The sequence below is a fragment of the Schistocerca cancellata genome, chromosome 1 (assembly GCF_023864275.1).
Source record: "Schistocerca cancellata isolate TAMUIC-IGC-003103 chromosome 1, iqSchCanc2.1, whole genome shotgun sequence".
NCBI lineage: Eukaryota > Metazoa > Arthropoda > Insecta > Orthoptera > Acrididae > Schistocerca > Schistocerca cancellata.
In genome coordinates this window covers 150,419,494-150,436,177 of record NC_064626.1, presented here as the reverse complement: position 1 = coordinate 150,436,177, position 16,684 = coordinate 150,419,494, and the positions used below count along the sequence as shown (strand labels likewise).

General features: G+C 49.1%; 1 protein-coding gene across 1 annotated transcript in view; it reads left to right on the top strand.

Moving 5' to 3' along the window:
* LOC126123318 (speckle-type POZ protein-like) overlaps nt 1-16,426 on the top strand; it is a 32,957-nt gene extending 16,531 nt beyond the window's left edge. The window contains exon 2 of the mRNA XM_049915102.1: nt 15,991-16,426. Coding sequence (XP_049771059.1) covers nt 15,991-16,426 — 436 coding nt within the window. The remainder of the gene's footprint in view (nt 1-15,990) is intronic.
* Nucleotides 16,427-16,684: the final 258 nt, after the last annotated feature.

The following is a 16,684-nucleotide window of genomic DNA, read 5'->3' as shown; positions in this document are numbered from 1 at the left end:
CCGTCGCGTCATCCGCGATAGCAAGAAGGCAAGCTGGAAATTCTTTATTAGCTCATTTAACACCTTCACTCCCTCCTCGGAAGTTTGGAGTCGGCTTCGACGGTTCTCAGGCGCGCCTAGTTTCTCCCCGGTCTCTGGGCTCACTGTCGCGCATGATACCTTAGTGGACCCCGTCGCAATTTCTAACTCGTTGGGTCAGCACTTTGCTGAGATTTCGAGCTCTTCAAATTACCCGCCAGCGTTTCTCCCGAAGAAACGTGCAGCGGAAGTGCGACCTCTTGCTTTCTCCTCTCAAAATCACGAAAGCTACAATACTGTTTTCTCCATGCGGGAACTCCAACATGCCCTCTCATCTTCTCGCTCCTCCGCCCCGGGACCGGATGGTATCCATGTCCAAATGTTGCTGCATTTATCAACCCCTAGTCTGCGTTACCTCCTTCGCCTTTATAATCGAATTTGGACCGACAGTACCTTTCCCAAACGGTGGCGGGAAGCTATTGTCGTTCCTGTTCCGAAACCTGGAAAGGACAAACATCTCCCCTCTAGCTATCGCCCCATTTCTCTCACGAGTAGTGTCTGTAAGGTTTTGGAGCGTATGGTGAATTACCGTTTAGCTTGGTGGCTGGAATCCCGCAGTCTTTTAACACCAGCCCAATGCGGATTCCGGAAGCATCGTTCTGCAGTTGACCATCTTGTTGCTCTCTCCACTTATATCATGAACAATTTTCTCCGGAAACGCCAAACGGTAGCAATATTTTTCGATCTGGAGAGAGCATACGATACCTGTTGGAGGACAGGCATCCTCCGCACACTGTTCTCTTGGGGCTTTCGAGGCCGGCTGCCCCTTTTTCTTCGCGAATTTATGGCAGAGCGCACTTTTAGGGTGCGGGTGAACACTACTCTCTCCCGTACTTTCTCCCAAGAAAACGGTGTACCCCAGGGATCCGTGCTGAGTGTTGTACTGTTTGCCATCGCCATAAATCCAATTATGGATTGTCTCCTTCCTGATGTCTCGGGCTCCCTCTTTGTGGACGATTTTGCGATCTACTACAGCTCTCAACGGACCAGCCTTCTTGAACGACGTCTTCAAGGATGTCTCGATCGCCTCCACTCGTGGAGCATCGAAACCGGCTTCCGTTTCTCACCCAGTAAGACCGTTTGTGTCAATTTTTGGCGACGTAAGGAGTTTCTTCCGCCCTCCTTACATCTAGGTCCTGTCAACCTTCCGTTTTCAGACGTTGCTAAATTCTTGGGTCTTATGTTTGACAGAAAACTGTGCTGGTCCTCCCACGTCTCCTATCTTTCGGCTCGCTGTCTGCGATCGCTTAACACCCTCCGTGTCCTGAATGGTACCTCCTGGGGAGCGGACCGAGTGGTCCTTCTCCGCCTCTATCGCGCCTTAGTGCGCTCAAAATTGGATTACGGAAGCATAGTCTACTCCTCTGCTCGGCCGTCTATTCTTCGGCGTCTCGACTCTATCCACCACCGTGGATTACGTTTAGTGTCTGGAGCTTTTTACACTAGCCCTGTGGAAAGCCTTTATGCTGAGACTGCTGAACCTCCGCTGTCCAATCGGCGAGCAGTCCTCCTGAGTCGTTATGCTAGCCATCTGTCTTCCATGCCTGCTAATCCAGCCCATGACCTTTTTTTCGACGCCTCCTTTGATGTAGGGTATGCAGGCCGCTCCTCCTCCCTACTACCCCCGGGAGTCCGCTTCCGTCAATTGTTCGATTCTCTTTCCTGCCGCTTTCCGAAAACCTTTTTGACAACTTGGGGTATAGCACCGCCTTGGCTCCGTCCCCGGATCTGCCTGCTCCGTGACCTTTGTCAATTTCCCAAGGATGGTACCCCTACACCTGTTTATCGTCGGGCATTTGCTGCTCTGTGTGCACAAATGACGGACGCCACGTTTATTTACACCGACGGCTCGAAAACATCATTAGGTGTAGGGAGTGCCTATATTGTTGGCGACACCCCAAATCGCTTTCGACTTCCCGACCAGTGTTCGGTTTATACTGCGGAGCTTTTCGCTGTTCTCCAGGTTGTCCACTACATCCGCCGCCGTCAGCGGATACAGTACGTTATCTGCTCAGATTCTCTCAGCTCTCTCCTCAGTCTCCAAGCTCTTTACCCTGTGCACCCTCTGGTCCACCGGATTCAGGACTGTCTGCGCTTGCTCCACCTGGGGGGCGTCTTGGTGGCGTTCCTCTGGCTCCCGGGACACGCCGGTATCTGTGGGAATGAGGCGGCCGATATGGCGGCCAAGGCTGCAGTCTCTCTTCCTCGGCCAGCTATTCAGTCGCTTCCCTTCACCGATCTACGGAGCGGTTTATGTCGCCAAGTTGCTCATTTATGGCATGCGCATTGGTCAACACTCCCCCGTAATAAATTGCGGGAAGTGAAAGCCCTTCCTTGCGCTTGGACTTCTTCCTCCCGAACGCGTCGTCGGGAGGAGGTAATTTTAGCTCGACTCCGGATAGGGCACTGTCTTTTTAGCCATAGACATCTTTTAAGCGGTGATTATCCTCCACTCTGTCCCCACTGCTCTCAGCCGTGGACGGTCAGACACCTTTTAATTGAATGCCCCTATTTTAATCCGTTACGCTCCCGTCTACAGCTATCGCCTGATCTATCGTCGATTTTAGCAGATGACACGCGCTCAGCCGACCGCGTTCTCCAGTTTATTAGTGACAGTGAAATGACGTCAGTCATTTGAGGTTTTTTTTTTTTTTGGGGACAACCACCCCCTGTCTGTACCGGATTTTTAAGCATTCTTTCTACTTTTAGTTTCTCCAATTTTATGAGTTTGTTTCCATTGCTGCTGGTTTTCAATTTCGGTTTTTTACTGTCTTAAGTCACGGGCTGGGCGCTAATGACCATAGCAGTTTTGCGCCCTAAAACGACAAAAAAAAAAAAAACTGACCTTACGTCTTATCTTAAAAGAAAGGTTAAGAAAAGGCAAACCTACGTTTCTAGCATTTGTAGACTTAGAGAAAGCTTTTGACAATGTTAACTGGAATACTCTCTTTCAAATTCTGAACGTGGCAGGGGTAAAATACAGGGAGCGAAAGGCTATTTACAGTTTGTACAGAAACCAGATGGCAGTTACAAGAGTCGAGGGGCATGAAAGGGAAGCAGTGGTTGGGAAAGGAGTAAGACAGGGTTGTAGCCTCTCCCCGATGTTATTCAATCTGTATATTGAGCAAGCAGTAAAGGAAACAAAAGAAAAATTCGGAGTAGGTATTAAAATTCATGGAGAAGAAGTAAAAACTTTGAGGTTCGCCGATGACATTGTAATTCTGTCAGAGACAGCAAAGGACTTGGAAGAGCAGTTGAACGGAATGGACAGTGTCTTGAAAGGAGGATATAAGATGAACATCAACAAAAGCAAAACGAGGATAATGGAATGTAGTCAAATTAAGTCGGGTGATGCTGAGGGAATTAGATTAGGAAATGAGACACTTAAAGTAGCAAAGGAGTTTTGCTATTTAGGGAGTAAAATAACCGATGATGGTCGAAGTAGAGAGGATATAAAATGTAGACTGGCAATGGCAAGGAAAGCGTTTCTCAAGAAGAGGAATTTGTTAACATCGAGTATAGATTTAAGTATCAGGAAGTCGTTTCTGAAAGTATTTGTATGGAGTGTAGCCATGTATGGAAGTGAAACATGGACAATAACTAGTTTGGACAAGAAGAGAATAGAAGCTTTCGAAATGTGGTGCTACAGAAGAATGCTGAAGATAAGGTGGGTAGATCACGTAACTAATGAGGAGGTATTGAATAGGATTGGGGAGAAGATAAGTTTGTGGCACAACTTGACTAGAAGAAGGGATCGGTTGGTAGGACATGTTTTGAGGCATCAAGGGATCACAAATTTAGCATTGGAGGGCAGTGTGGAGGGTAAAAATCGTAGAGGGAGACCAAGAGATGAATACACTAAGTAGATTCAGAAGGATGTAGGTTGCAGTAGATACTGGGAGATGAAGAAGCTTGCACAGGATAGAGTAACATGGAGAGCTGCATCAAACCAGTCTCAGGACTGAAGACCACAACAACAACAACACTAATCTCTGGGACCACTGGAGGAGGATAAGAAGAAAACAGATTTCGCATCTGGTGGATGAGGTAATTGTGAAATTCCATGACATGAAAAGGGCTTCATTGAAGGCTGACCAACCTTCCATTTCTACGATTGTAGTATGTAAGTGTAAGTGTTTTCTAGAGGACCCACTGCAATATCTGTTGACGAGTAAGATGCCAGATACCGTACCACCTGCACTACATTACCAAATAAAATACATAGGCCTCAACCCAGGATCGAACCATGGACCAGCTGCAAGCTAACCCAAAACTCTATCGACGGCACCAGCCGTACAACAGGACGACTGTGTGCTCACGAAAGTACTTACCATACATGTGGTTACAGTGTTGCCAAATTGCCACTCTTTAACGTCCTTTTTCTGCCGGATGTACTCGCCGGACGAAATTTTGTGGTAGACTTTTTTTTATCGCTGGCATATGAGGAGTTGCACTGCGAAGCCCGAGTGCACGAATATCACTTCACCCTGTATATTGTGTTCAGTAAGCAGAGGCGGGCTTGCAGGCATAGATATAAAGGACGTTCAGTAAGCACTGCAAATCTTTTATTTTCTAAATGCAGGTTGGTTTTATTCAGAATTCCAATAAACCATATTATTTCCCATTTTTATGACTACTAAACCCTCTTTTTCACCATAACTTCCGTTCAGTGCGATGGCCTTAAGGCATCTTACTGGGAGGGTCTGTATGCTCTCATGGTATCACTCTTCTGGTCGACATTGGAGTCAGTTTCTTGCTGCATCAACAACCTCCCCATCGTCCGTGTACTGCTTCTCACAGAGATCCTCGTTTATTGTGCCAAAGAGATGGAAGTGGAAAGGTGGGAGACCCGGGCTGTAGGGTGGATGAGGAAGAATAGTGCAATGCAGTTCTATGAGCCCCTGTCCAGTGTGTCAGCTCGTGTGAGGCCTTACGTTGTCGAGGAGGAGGGCGAGGAGGAAGAGCTTGTTTGCATTTTTGTGTCACTGAAGAATTTCCCGAGGGTAGCACAATATGCTTCAGAGTTGATCGCTGCACTGTGAAGGAGGACATTAAACAGTGTAACACTTCAGAATCGTGGAAGTCCGTCACCGTGACTTTACAAGCTTAGGGTGCGGCTTTGATCTTTCACTTAGCAGGAGAGGTGGTATGGTACCACTCTATGCACTGACGCTTCGCTTCCGATTCGAAGTGATGAACCAACGTTTCACCGCCTGTGACGATGTTCGACAAGAACTTGTCACGATCAGCCTCGTAACGAACAAGTAATAACGTACGGATGGTCCTTCGTCGGCGGCGAGGAACTCAACATGCACACACATTTGAGTACCGCAACTGATGTGTCAGCAGTATCAACAGAGACTTGTAGTTGTGCACCGAGGTCTTTGTGATCTGTCCATCATCTGGAACGAGATTATCCGTATGTTCCAACATTGCAGCAGTCACAGCTGTGTGCGACTGTCCTGCACGCGGGAGATCGGACAGGTATGCGTGATCTTATGGCTGCAACAAATGCCTCGTCCAACAACTCAGTGCTTTTGTTTACTGCCAGGTCTTCGTAGACACTTTGTAAGTACCTAAGATGCTTTGCGAAGCTCTGGTTTTCCACCAAAAGGAACTCGGTGACAACTCTGTTCCGAACGCACCTCCGTTACAGACGCCATTTCGAAGACTATGAGTAACGCAACCTTCTATCGGAAATTCATGAAACTGTAGGGGCTGAAGCACGAATATTCCTCTGTCCCAAAACAAATTCTGCATTTGTTAAACCTAAATTAGCGGAGAAAAAAGTTACACACTACTGGCCATTAAAACTGATACATCAAGAAGAGGTGCAGATGATAAACGGGCATTCATTGGACAAATATATTATACTAGAACTAGTATGTGATTATATTTTCAAGTAATTTGGGTGCATAGATCGTGAGAAATCAGTACCCAGAACAACCATCTCTGGCCGTAATAACGGCCTTGATGCGCGTGGGCATCGATTCAAACAGAGCTTGGACGGCGTGTACAGGTACACCTGCCCATGCGGCTTCAACACGATACCACAGTTCATCCAGAGTAGTGAATGGCGCATTGTGACGAGCCAGTTGCTCGGCCCCCATTGACCAGACGTTTTCAGTTGGTGAGAGATATGGAGAATTTGCTGGCCAGGGCAGCAGTCGAACATTTTCTGTATCCAGAAAGGCCCGTACAGGACCTGCAACATGCGGTCGTGCATTATCCTGCTTAAATGTAGGATTTCGCAGGGATCGAGTGAAGGGTAGAGTCATGGGTCGTAACACATCTGCCGGTCGATGTGGCCGTGTGATTCTAGGCGCTTCAGTCTGGAACCGCGTGCCTGCTACGGTCGCACGTTCGAATCCTGCCTCGGGCATGGATGTGTGATGTCCTTAGGTTAGTTAGGTTTAATTAGTTCTAGGCGACTGATGACCTCAGAAGTTAAGTCGCATAGTGCTCAGAGCCATTTGAACCATTTGAACAGATCTGAAATGTAACGTCCACTGTTAAAAATGCCGTCAATGCTAACAAGAAGTGACCGAGACGTGTAACCAATTGCACCCCATACCATCACGCTGGGTGATACACCAGTATGGCGATGACGAATACACGCTTCCAGTGTGCGTTCACCGCGATGTCGCCAAACACGGAGGTGACCATCATGATGCTGCAAACAGAACCTGGATTCATCTGAAAAAAATGACGTTTTACCATACGTGCATCCAGGTTCGTCGTTGAGTACACCATCGCAGGCGCTCCTTTCTGTGATGCAGCATCAAGGGTAACCGCAGCCATGGTCTCAGTGCTGATAGTCCATGCTGCTGCAAACGTCGTCGAACTGCAGGTGCAGATGTTTGTTGTCTTCCAAACGTCCCCATCTGTTGACTCAGGGATCGAGACGCGGCTGCACGATTTGTTACAGTCATGCGGATAAGATGCCTGTCACCTCGACTGCTAGTGATACGAGGCCGTTTGGATACAGAACGGCGTTCCGTATTACCCTCCTGAACCCACAGATTCCATATTCTGCTAGTCATTGGATCTCGACCAACGAGAGCAGCACTGTCGCGATACGATAAACTGCAATCGCGAGAGGCTACAATCCGAAACGTGATGGTACGCATTTCTCCTCCTTACACGAGGCATCACAATAACGTCTCGCCATTCAAGCCGGTCAACTGCTGTTTGTGTATGAGAAATCGGTTGGAAACTTTCCTCATGTCAGCACGATGTAAGTGTCTCCACCGGCGCCAGCCTTGTGTGAATGCTCTGAAAAGCTAATCATTTGCGTAACACAGCATCTTCCTTCTGCCGGTTAAATTTCGCGTCTGTAGCCTGTGATCTTCGTGGTGTAGCTGTTTTAATGGCCAGTAGTGTATTACTTATTGAACGCCCCTCATATAATGGTATTTCACCCAAGTACATGAAAGAATTTACTCGGAGCTACAGGTTCCTCCGACACATTCACACACATGATAGCCAAAAGTATGTAGTTAAAAAAGTGTGTCAATGTGTGCCTGCATGTACTGTGCAGTAGGCTTGGTTATGCGAATGTTGGGTAGCAGAGCCCAACAGGTATCCCTGGCGTTACCACCTATGTCTGTGTTATTTACCAGCCCCAACTCGATTTCCAAGCATTTCGCTGAGCACTATGCTCGAGCCTCTGCAGCGGAGAATTACCCCCCAGCCTTTCGCACTCTCAAATGTCGGAAGGGAAAGTCTTCTCGTCCACTAGACGCCATATTGAACGCTGTAACGCCCCATTTACAGAGTGGGAGCTCCTCAGCGCCCTTGCACATTGCCTCGACACAGCTCCTGTACTGGGTCGGATCCACAGTCAGATGATTAAACATCTCTAGTCCACCGACAAGTGATATCTCCTCATTTTCAAACAGATCTGGTGCGATGGCGTCTTTCCATCACAATGGCGGAAGAGCACAATCATTCCAGTGCTCAAACCAGGTAAAAACCCACTTGGTGTGGATAGCTATCGGCCCATCAGCCTCACCCAACGTTCTTTGTAAGGTGCTAGAACTTATGGTGTGTCAGTGGTTTTCTTGGGTCCAGGAATTACGTGACCTACTGACTCCATGCTAGGGCACTTTCCGCCGGGTTTGGGTCTACCACTGTTAACCTTGTGCCCTCGAGTGCCATCTGGACAGCCTTTTCCATATGACGACACCTTGTTGCCATCTTTTTTGATTTACGAAAAAAGCTTACGACGTGACCTGGCGGCAACATATCCTTACCACGTTATATGAGTGAGGTCTCTGGGGCCTGCTTCCGATTTTTATCCAAAATTTCCTATCGATCCGTACTTCCCATGTCCAAGTTAGTGCCTCCAATAGTTCCCCTCATATCCAGCAGAATGAGGTCCATCAGGGGTCTGTATTGAGTGTGTATTTTAGTGACCATTAACGGCCTAGCAGCAGTCGTAGGGCCGTCTGTCTCACCTTCTCTATATGCAGACGACTTCAGCATTTCATACTGTTGCTCCAGTACCAGTGTACCTGAGCGACGCCTACAGGGAGCCATCCACAAGGCACAGTCATGGGCTCTAGCCCACAACTTCCAATTTTCAGTCGCAAAGTCGTGTGTCATTCACTTCTGTGGGTGTTGTGCTGTTCATCTGGAACCTGAACTTTACGTTAATGACGATCCACTCACTGTAGCGGAGACGTATCGATTCTTAGGACTGGTTTTCGACGCCTGATTGACTTGGATTTCTCATCTTCGTCAGCTTAAAAGTGCTCTCAGCACCTCAAAGCCCTCCGTTGCCTGAGCAACGCCAAATGGGGTGCAGATCGCTCTACTGTGATGCAGCTCTACAGAGCCCTTGTTCAATCCCACTACGATGATGGGAGTCTGGTTTATGGTTCTGTGGCGCCCTCAGCGTTGTATTTACTTGACCCAGTGCACCACTGTGGAGTTTGACTAGTGACAGGAGCCTTTAGGACGAGTATGATGACCAGCATCCTGATGGAGGCCGGAGTCCCTCCATTGAAGTTCAGGCGTGCACAACTGATCGCCAGTTACGTTGCACACATTCGTAGTTCTCCTGCACATCCGAATTACCATCTCGCTTTCCCAACCACTGTGGTCCATCTCTCGCATCAGCAGCCCCAGTCAGGGTTCATGATAGCAGTTCGTGTCCGATCGCTTCTGTCTGGAGTCCTTCTCTTTACCACCTCTAGTCGAGGTCCATTCACGTACGCCTCCATGGTGTAAACCTCGGCCAAAGCTTCACCTGGACCTATCACATGGCCCTAAAGACCCAGTTACTCCCGCGGCTCTCCGCTGACACTTTCTTTCGATTCTTGACGTGTTCCTGGGCTCTGAAGTGGATTACACTGACGGCTCGATGGCTGATGGGCACGTTTTCTTCGCCAACGTTCAGAGGCCATATTGAACCCCATACCTTGCTCAATGGCTGCTATGTTTTTACTGCAGACCTGGTGGCTATATCTCGTGCTCTTGAGCACATACATTTAGGCCCTGGGGAGTCGTGTACTGACTCCTTGAGCAGCCTACAAGCTATCGGCCAATACTAACCTCGCCATCCTTTTGTAGCGTCTATCCAGGAGTCTATCTATGCCCTGGAATGGTCCAGGCGCTCAGTGGTGTTTGTCTGGACCACAGGCCACGTCTGAATCCCAGGAAACGAACTTGTTAACATGCTGGCCAAACAGGCTACATGGAAACCGCTTATGGAGAGCGGCATTCCAATAACTGACCAGCATTCATTATTACGCAGCAAGGTTTTTCGGCTTTGGGAGACAGAATTGCATAGTCTCAGTATGCACAACAAACTGTGTGCCATTAAGGAGACTACGGCTGTGTAGAAGTCCTCCATGCAGGCCTCTCGCAGGTACTATGTGGCTCTCTGCCGGCTCCGCATTGGGCATGCTTGGGCGACATAGGGCTACCTCTTGCACTGTGAAGACCCACCTCCGTGTCGGTGGGGCGCCCAATTGACAGTGGCCCATATTTTTTTTTTGTACTGTCCTAGTTTAGCAGACAACGCCTCATTGGCTGATTTGGTTTTACATTTTATACGTGAGGGTGGGTTTTATCACTTGATATAAGTTTCAGCGCAGGTACTTTGTCCCTGTGTCCTCCACCCTTGTGCTTTTGGGGTGGAGGTTTCAATGTGTTGCAGAGTGACTGGCTTAACCTTTTATTTTGTAGTCAGCCAGCCACGGTTATCTGCTCTCCTGTTTTACTCTCTTCTACCAGTTTCTTGCGTTTCTGTGTTTTACTTGGTCTATTTTCGTCCTTGTAGTGTTAGTTGGTCTTCTGTCGTTCTCGTGGCTTTCCTTCCTCTCGGTATTGCGCTGCGTGTCTAGTTTGTTTTATTCTTTCCCTTGTGGAATTACAATAGGAACAAGGAACCGATGATAAAGTAGTTTGGTCCGTTCCCCCCTTTTAAACCAACCAACCAACCAACCTTTAATTCATTTGAAGTGTATTCCATGTAATCATAATTTCGATTAGTGTTTATTGTTGTGGCGTATCAAGACAGCCACGCCACTCGGAAGTAGCCGAAATGCACGCGTTACACACGCCGGCGGGCATGAGGTCTGAAACAGGATACGTAATGAATGCTATAAAGAAAAGTACGTAGCTTCTGTAATACTTAACTTTAATCCATCATTTGTATACAGCATTCTTGATGATACAAGTGAGACTCTCTCTAGAAATGGTTAATGGCGCCTTGCTAGGTCGTAGCCATGGACTTAGCTGAAGGCTATTCTAACTATCTCTCGGCAAATGAGAGAAAGGCTTCGTACGTGTAGTCGCTAGCAAAGTCGTCCGTACAACTGGGTCGAGTGCTAGTACGTCTCTCTAGACCTGCCGTGTGGTGGCGCTCGGTCTGCAATTACTGACAGTGGCGACACGTGGGTCCGACATGTACTAATGGACCGCGGCCGATTTAAAGCTACCACCTAGCAAGTGTGGTGTCTGGCGGTGACACCACATTTATACACAGTTATCCGAGAGCTTTGCACAAGAACTTTGCTTGGCGATTTTTACACTGCAGTAGCTGACAGTGGTCACATTGCTTTCCAATCTTAGTACGTTTCTTGTATTGTTTGATGAATAGATTCAGCTTCAGCTTTTGTTTTCAATTGCTGTTAAACAGTGTATCATATTTAAAAAAATCATACTTTCTTCAATATCTCAATCTCTTATTAATAGAAACTGAGAGTGCCTTTCAGGCACAAAAACTGCTTCGGGCCACACTCCTGTACACGTTCCCTGTCCGGGTGGAGGCCCACCGAACTTTGAATTCGTCTCGTGGTGTAGTCTATACTAGCGCCCTCGACGGATTGACTGACGAGGAGATTCAATCTTTCCTCGCTGAGCAGGGAGTGACGGCTGTCCATAGGGTCATGAAAAAGGTCAACAATGACCTTGTACCGACCCGGACACTTTTCTTGACCTTCGATAGTGTTAAGCTGCCATCGCGCATCAAGGCGGGCTACGAGGTTATTTCTGTTCGCCCCTATGTCCCGACACCTACGCGCTGCTACCAGTGTCAGCGTTTCAATCACACTCGACAGTCTTGTTCCAATGCGGCTAAATGTCACTTGTGGCAGGGATGCCCATGAGGGTGACTGTCCACCTCCGTCTCCTCGTTGTGTGAACTGTCAGGGTGACCATGCCGCATCCTCCCGCGACTGTCCTGTCTATAAGGAAGAACGCTGTATCCAAGAAATTCGGGTCAAAGAGAAAGTGTCCACCTCGGCTGCTCGCAAGCTATTGGCTAGTAGGCAGCCCACGCTGCTCCCAGCGGGGAAATACAGTACTGTCCTCGCCTCTCCTCGGACTACCAGGGAGGTAGCAACCCAGACATGCGATCTGACCTTCAGCACCACGGTCGTCCGTTCGGCCAGTGCTAAGATCGCGCGGTCGACGTCTCCTCTTCCTCCCATCACCCCACAGACACCAGCCCCTTCATCAGCTTCTGCTAAGACGAAGACCCCGAAGTCAGATGCACGGGCCTTCAAGAAGGAACCATCCCGTGCAGACTTTCTCCGTTCCTCGACCTCCCAGCCTTCGACCGGTACTTCCACCAAACTTCCTTCCAAAAAGGCTCATAGGAAGCACAGTTCTCCTTCTCCGCCACGGCGCATTTCTTCTCCTGCGCCACCCAGCGGTTGCTGCCCCAGGCCGTCATCCGTTTCGCCTGGCCGCACCGCTGGTAGCCGTACATCTGGCCGTTCACCGGCGGAGGAAGCTCCCCCTCCCGGCCATCCTCCCGAGATGGCCGATGAAACTATGGACCCAATGGACGATGACTGTCCGCCTACTGATAGCGGCGGCGGTGCTCGCTCGAAGCCATGCCCTCAGCGGCCTTCGAGGTGACCCCTTTTTTCATCTTCCTTTTCTTACGATGGCACTTATTCACTGGAATATTCGCAGTATTCGCTCCAACCGAGAGGACTTGAAGTTGTTGCTCCGCTTGCACCGTCCGCTCGTCGTAGCCCTCCAGGAAACGAAGCTACGCCCATGCGATCAAATTCCCTTGGCACACTACACCTCTGTGCGTTTTGACCTACCCCCTGTGGTAGGTGTCCCAGCTCATGGAGGGGTTATGTTGCTGGTCCGGGATGATATTTACTACGATCCCATCACGTTGCACACCGGCCTGCAGGCAGCTGCCATCCGCATTACTCTCCCCACTTTTACGTTTTTCTTTTGTACCGTTTACACTCCATCGTCATCTGCCGTTACCAGGGCAGACATGATGCAACTTATTGCTCAGCTACCTGCACCATTTTTGTTAACTGGAGACATCAATGCCCACCATCCCCTTTGGGGCTCTCCAGCATCCTGCCCAAGGGGCTCCTTGTTAGCAGACCTTTTCAACCAGCTCAATCTTGTCTGCCTCAATACTGGCGCCCCTACTTTTCTTTCGGACACATCTCACACCTATTCCCATTTAGACCTCTCTATATGTACTCCCCAACTTGCACGCCGGTTTGAGTGGTATGCACTTGCTGATACATATTCGAGCGACCACTTCCCGTGTGATATCCATCTCCTGCAGCATACTCCCTCTCCGTGCTCCTCTAGTTGGACCATCTCCAAGGCAGACTGGGGGCTCTTCTCTTCCAGGGCGACCTTTCAGGATCAAACCTTCACAAGCTGCGATCGTCAGGTCGCACACCTCACGGAAGTCATTCTCGCTGCTGCTGAATATTCCATCCCTCACCCTACTTCTTCTCCACGTCGCGTACCGGTCCCCTGGTGGACCGCAGCATGTAGAGACGCTTTACGTGCTTGTCGACGTGCTTTACGCACCTTTAAACGCCACCCTACAGTGGCGAATTGTATTAATTATAAACGATTACGTGCTCAGTGTCGTCGTATTATTAAAGAAAGCAAGAAAGCCAGCTGGGCTGCTTTCACAAGCACCTTCAACAGTTTTACTCCTTCTTCTGTTGTCTGGGGTAGCCTGCGCCGGCTATCTGGCACTAAGGTCCACTCCCCAGTTTCTGGCTTGAAGGTCGCGAATGACGTCCTTGTGGCCCCTGAGGCTGTCTCCAATGCCTTCGGCCGCTTTTTCGCAGAGGTTTCGAGCTCCGCTCATTACCACCCTGCCTTCCTCCCACGCAAACAGGCAGAGGAGGCTAGGCCACCTGACTTCCGCTCCTCGAATTCTGAAAGTTATAATGCCGCATTCACCAAGCGGGAACTCGAAAACGCACTTGGCCGATCACGGTCCTCCGCTCCAGGGCCTGATTCTATTCATATTCAGATGCTGAAGAACCTTTGCATACATGGGGCCTTCGCGGTCGCCTCCCTCTTTTTATTCGTTCATTTTTAATGGATCGACAGTTCAGGGTACGTGTGGGTTCTGTCCTGTCCGACACCTTTCGCCAGGAGAATGGGATGCCACAGGGCTCAGTTTTGAGCGTCGCTCTCTTCGCCATCGCGATCAATCCAATAATGGATTGCCTCCCAGCTGATGTATCAGGCTCCCTTTTTGTGGACGATTTTACCATCTATTGCAGCGCGCAGTGTACACGTGTCCTGGAGCGCTGTCTTCAGCGTTCTCTTGACTGTCTTTACTCCTGGAGTGTCGCCAATGGCTTCCGTTTTTCTGCCGAGAAGACGGTCTGTATTAACTTCTGGCGCTACAAAGAGTTTCTCCCATCGTCCTTACGACTCGGTCCCGTTGCTCTCCCAATCGTGGAGACAACCAAATTTTTAGGCCTTACATTTGACAGGAAATTTAGCTGGTCTCCACATGTGTCATATTTGGCCGCCCGTTGTACCCGTTCTTTAAATGTCCTCCGTGTTCTCAGTGGTATGTCGTGGGGAGCGGATCGAACCGTCCTACTTCGTCTATATCGGTCGATCGTCCGCTCCAAGCTGGATTATGGGAGCTTCGTTTACTCCTCTGCACGGCCATCCATCTTACGCCGCCTCAACTCCATACAACATCGGGGTTTACGACTTGCCTCAGTGATCCGTACCCGGTTCACCCTTTCGTACACCGGATCCAACGCTCTCTTCAGCAGCTGGTGGACGTCGGTTCTCCGGTTAGCTTTATGTGGGTTCCTGGCCATGTCGGTATCCCTGGGAACAAAGTTGCAGATGCCGCGGCCAAGGCTGCGGTCCTCCAGCCTCGGACAGCTTCTTGTGTCCCTTCGTCCGATTTTAGCAGGGTCATTTGTCGGCGCATTGTGTCGCTATGGCATGCCGATTGGGCTGCACTTACAGACAACAAGCTTCGGGCCTTAAAACCTCTTCCCGTGGCTTGGACGTCCTCCTCACGCCCTTCTCGGCGGGAGGAGGTAGTTTTGGCCCGGTTAAGAATTGGACACTGCCGGTTCAGCCATCGCCATCTGCTGACGGCTGCGCCAGCGCCGTTCTGCCCATGTGGGCACTTGCTGACGGTTCGACACATTTTAATGTCCTGTCCATATTTTAACAAACTGCGTCTAGATCTTAACCTGCCAAGTACTTTCGATGCCATTTTAGCGGATGACCCACGAGCAGTTGCTCGTGTTCTTCGTTTTATCAATTTGACAAGCCTCTCTCAGGACATTTGATGATGCTGTTTTTTAATCCTATGCCTGTCAGTCTGTCTTTTATCGTGTTTTCCCTTTTAGTTGTTGTTGTCCACTTGTGCCTCGCGGTGCATTCTGAGTAGTCAGGGCGCTAATGACCATTGAAGTTGTGCGCCCTAAAACCACAAAAAAAAAAAAAAAAACATTTCAGCAATCTCTCGATTGCCGGCCGCGGTGGTCTCGCGGTTCTAGGCGCGCAGTCGGGAACCGCGCAACTGCTACGGTCGCAGGTTCGAATCCTGCCTCGGGCATGGATGTGTGTGATGTCCTTAGGTTAGTTAGGTTTAAGTAGTTCTAAGTTCTAGGGGACTGATGACCACATCTGTTAAGTCCCATAGTGCTCAGAGCCATTTGAACCATTTTTGAATCTCTCGATTCGAATACGGGATATTGTGTACAACGCTGTATCAGATCCACTACAAGGTGAGTAAAAAGTGAATCGGACGCAAGATTATCCATTGCTGTGGCCAGAGAGGGCGCTAGGGCGTGACGTATGAGGAACATTACCAGGAGATGATGCTTACTGTAACTATGGCTGCATCGTACTGCACGTATTAGATCGCAGTCTCTGTAACAGTGCGATTAAATAGTCTCTAGCATGGAAACCATGCATGACTGGACGTAAGCTCAATAGACTTTCTTGTTAAGTATCCTCTCATCGATCAGTCAACAGAGTTTGTACATAGTGGAAAAAAATCACCCTGTGTTTGTGTGTGTGTGTGTGTGTGTGTGTGTGTGTGTGTGTGTGTTTGTGTGTGTTTGTGGTGGTGGTGGTGGTGGTGGTGGTAGTGTAGAGTGTAAGACTCTTTAATGTTTCGCGCAGGAGCGGTTTTGGAGAAGAGGAAACCAGGAGACTGATAGAGGCGTTCGAGGAGGGGGATGTAGAGGAGCTGCTGGAACTTACCGCAGCAGGGGCGGATGTGAGGACGAGGGACAGTGAAGGGATGACCGCCCTGCACTGCTTTGCAGAGATGGGATACGTGGAGGTAGTGAGGGGTCTGGTGGAGAGAGGGGCAGAGGTTGACGCCAGGAACAGCAGTAACGAGACGCCCCTGCACTTGGCTGCAATCGGTGGTCACTCACCTATTGTGCGGCTGCTGGTAGCGTGTTCCGCTGACGTCAACGCAAGGAATTGTTACGAGAGAACACCGCTGCAGTTTGCTGCGTGGCATGGGTACGAAGAGACGACAGCGTTTCTTGTGGAGGCGGGAGCCGACACGGAAGCTAGGGATAAAGATGGGAGAACCTACCTCGACTGACAACCAGGATGTCAAATGGATGCCATCATATGACTAACAGTTCAATGAATATCTGTGATATAAAACAAATGATGCTTCACTACATGAGTTTTCATTATTTTTAAATTAAAGAATACAAAAAATTCATTTCTACCCATCATTATATAGTGGGTACAAATGCTCTAGGAACACTTCAACTAGTATCAAAATAGGAAATATCCATAAACAGATGTAAATAACTTTTCTTTTGAGGAAGCCGACTAAAAGAAAAGGTTTTTT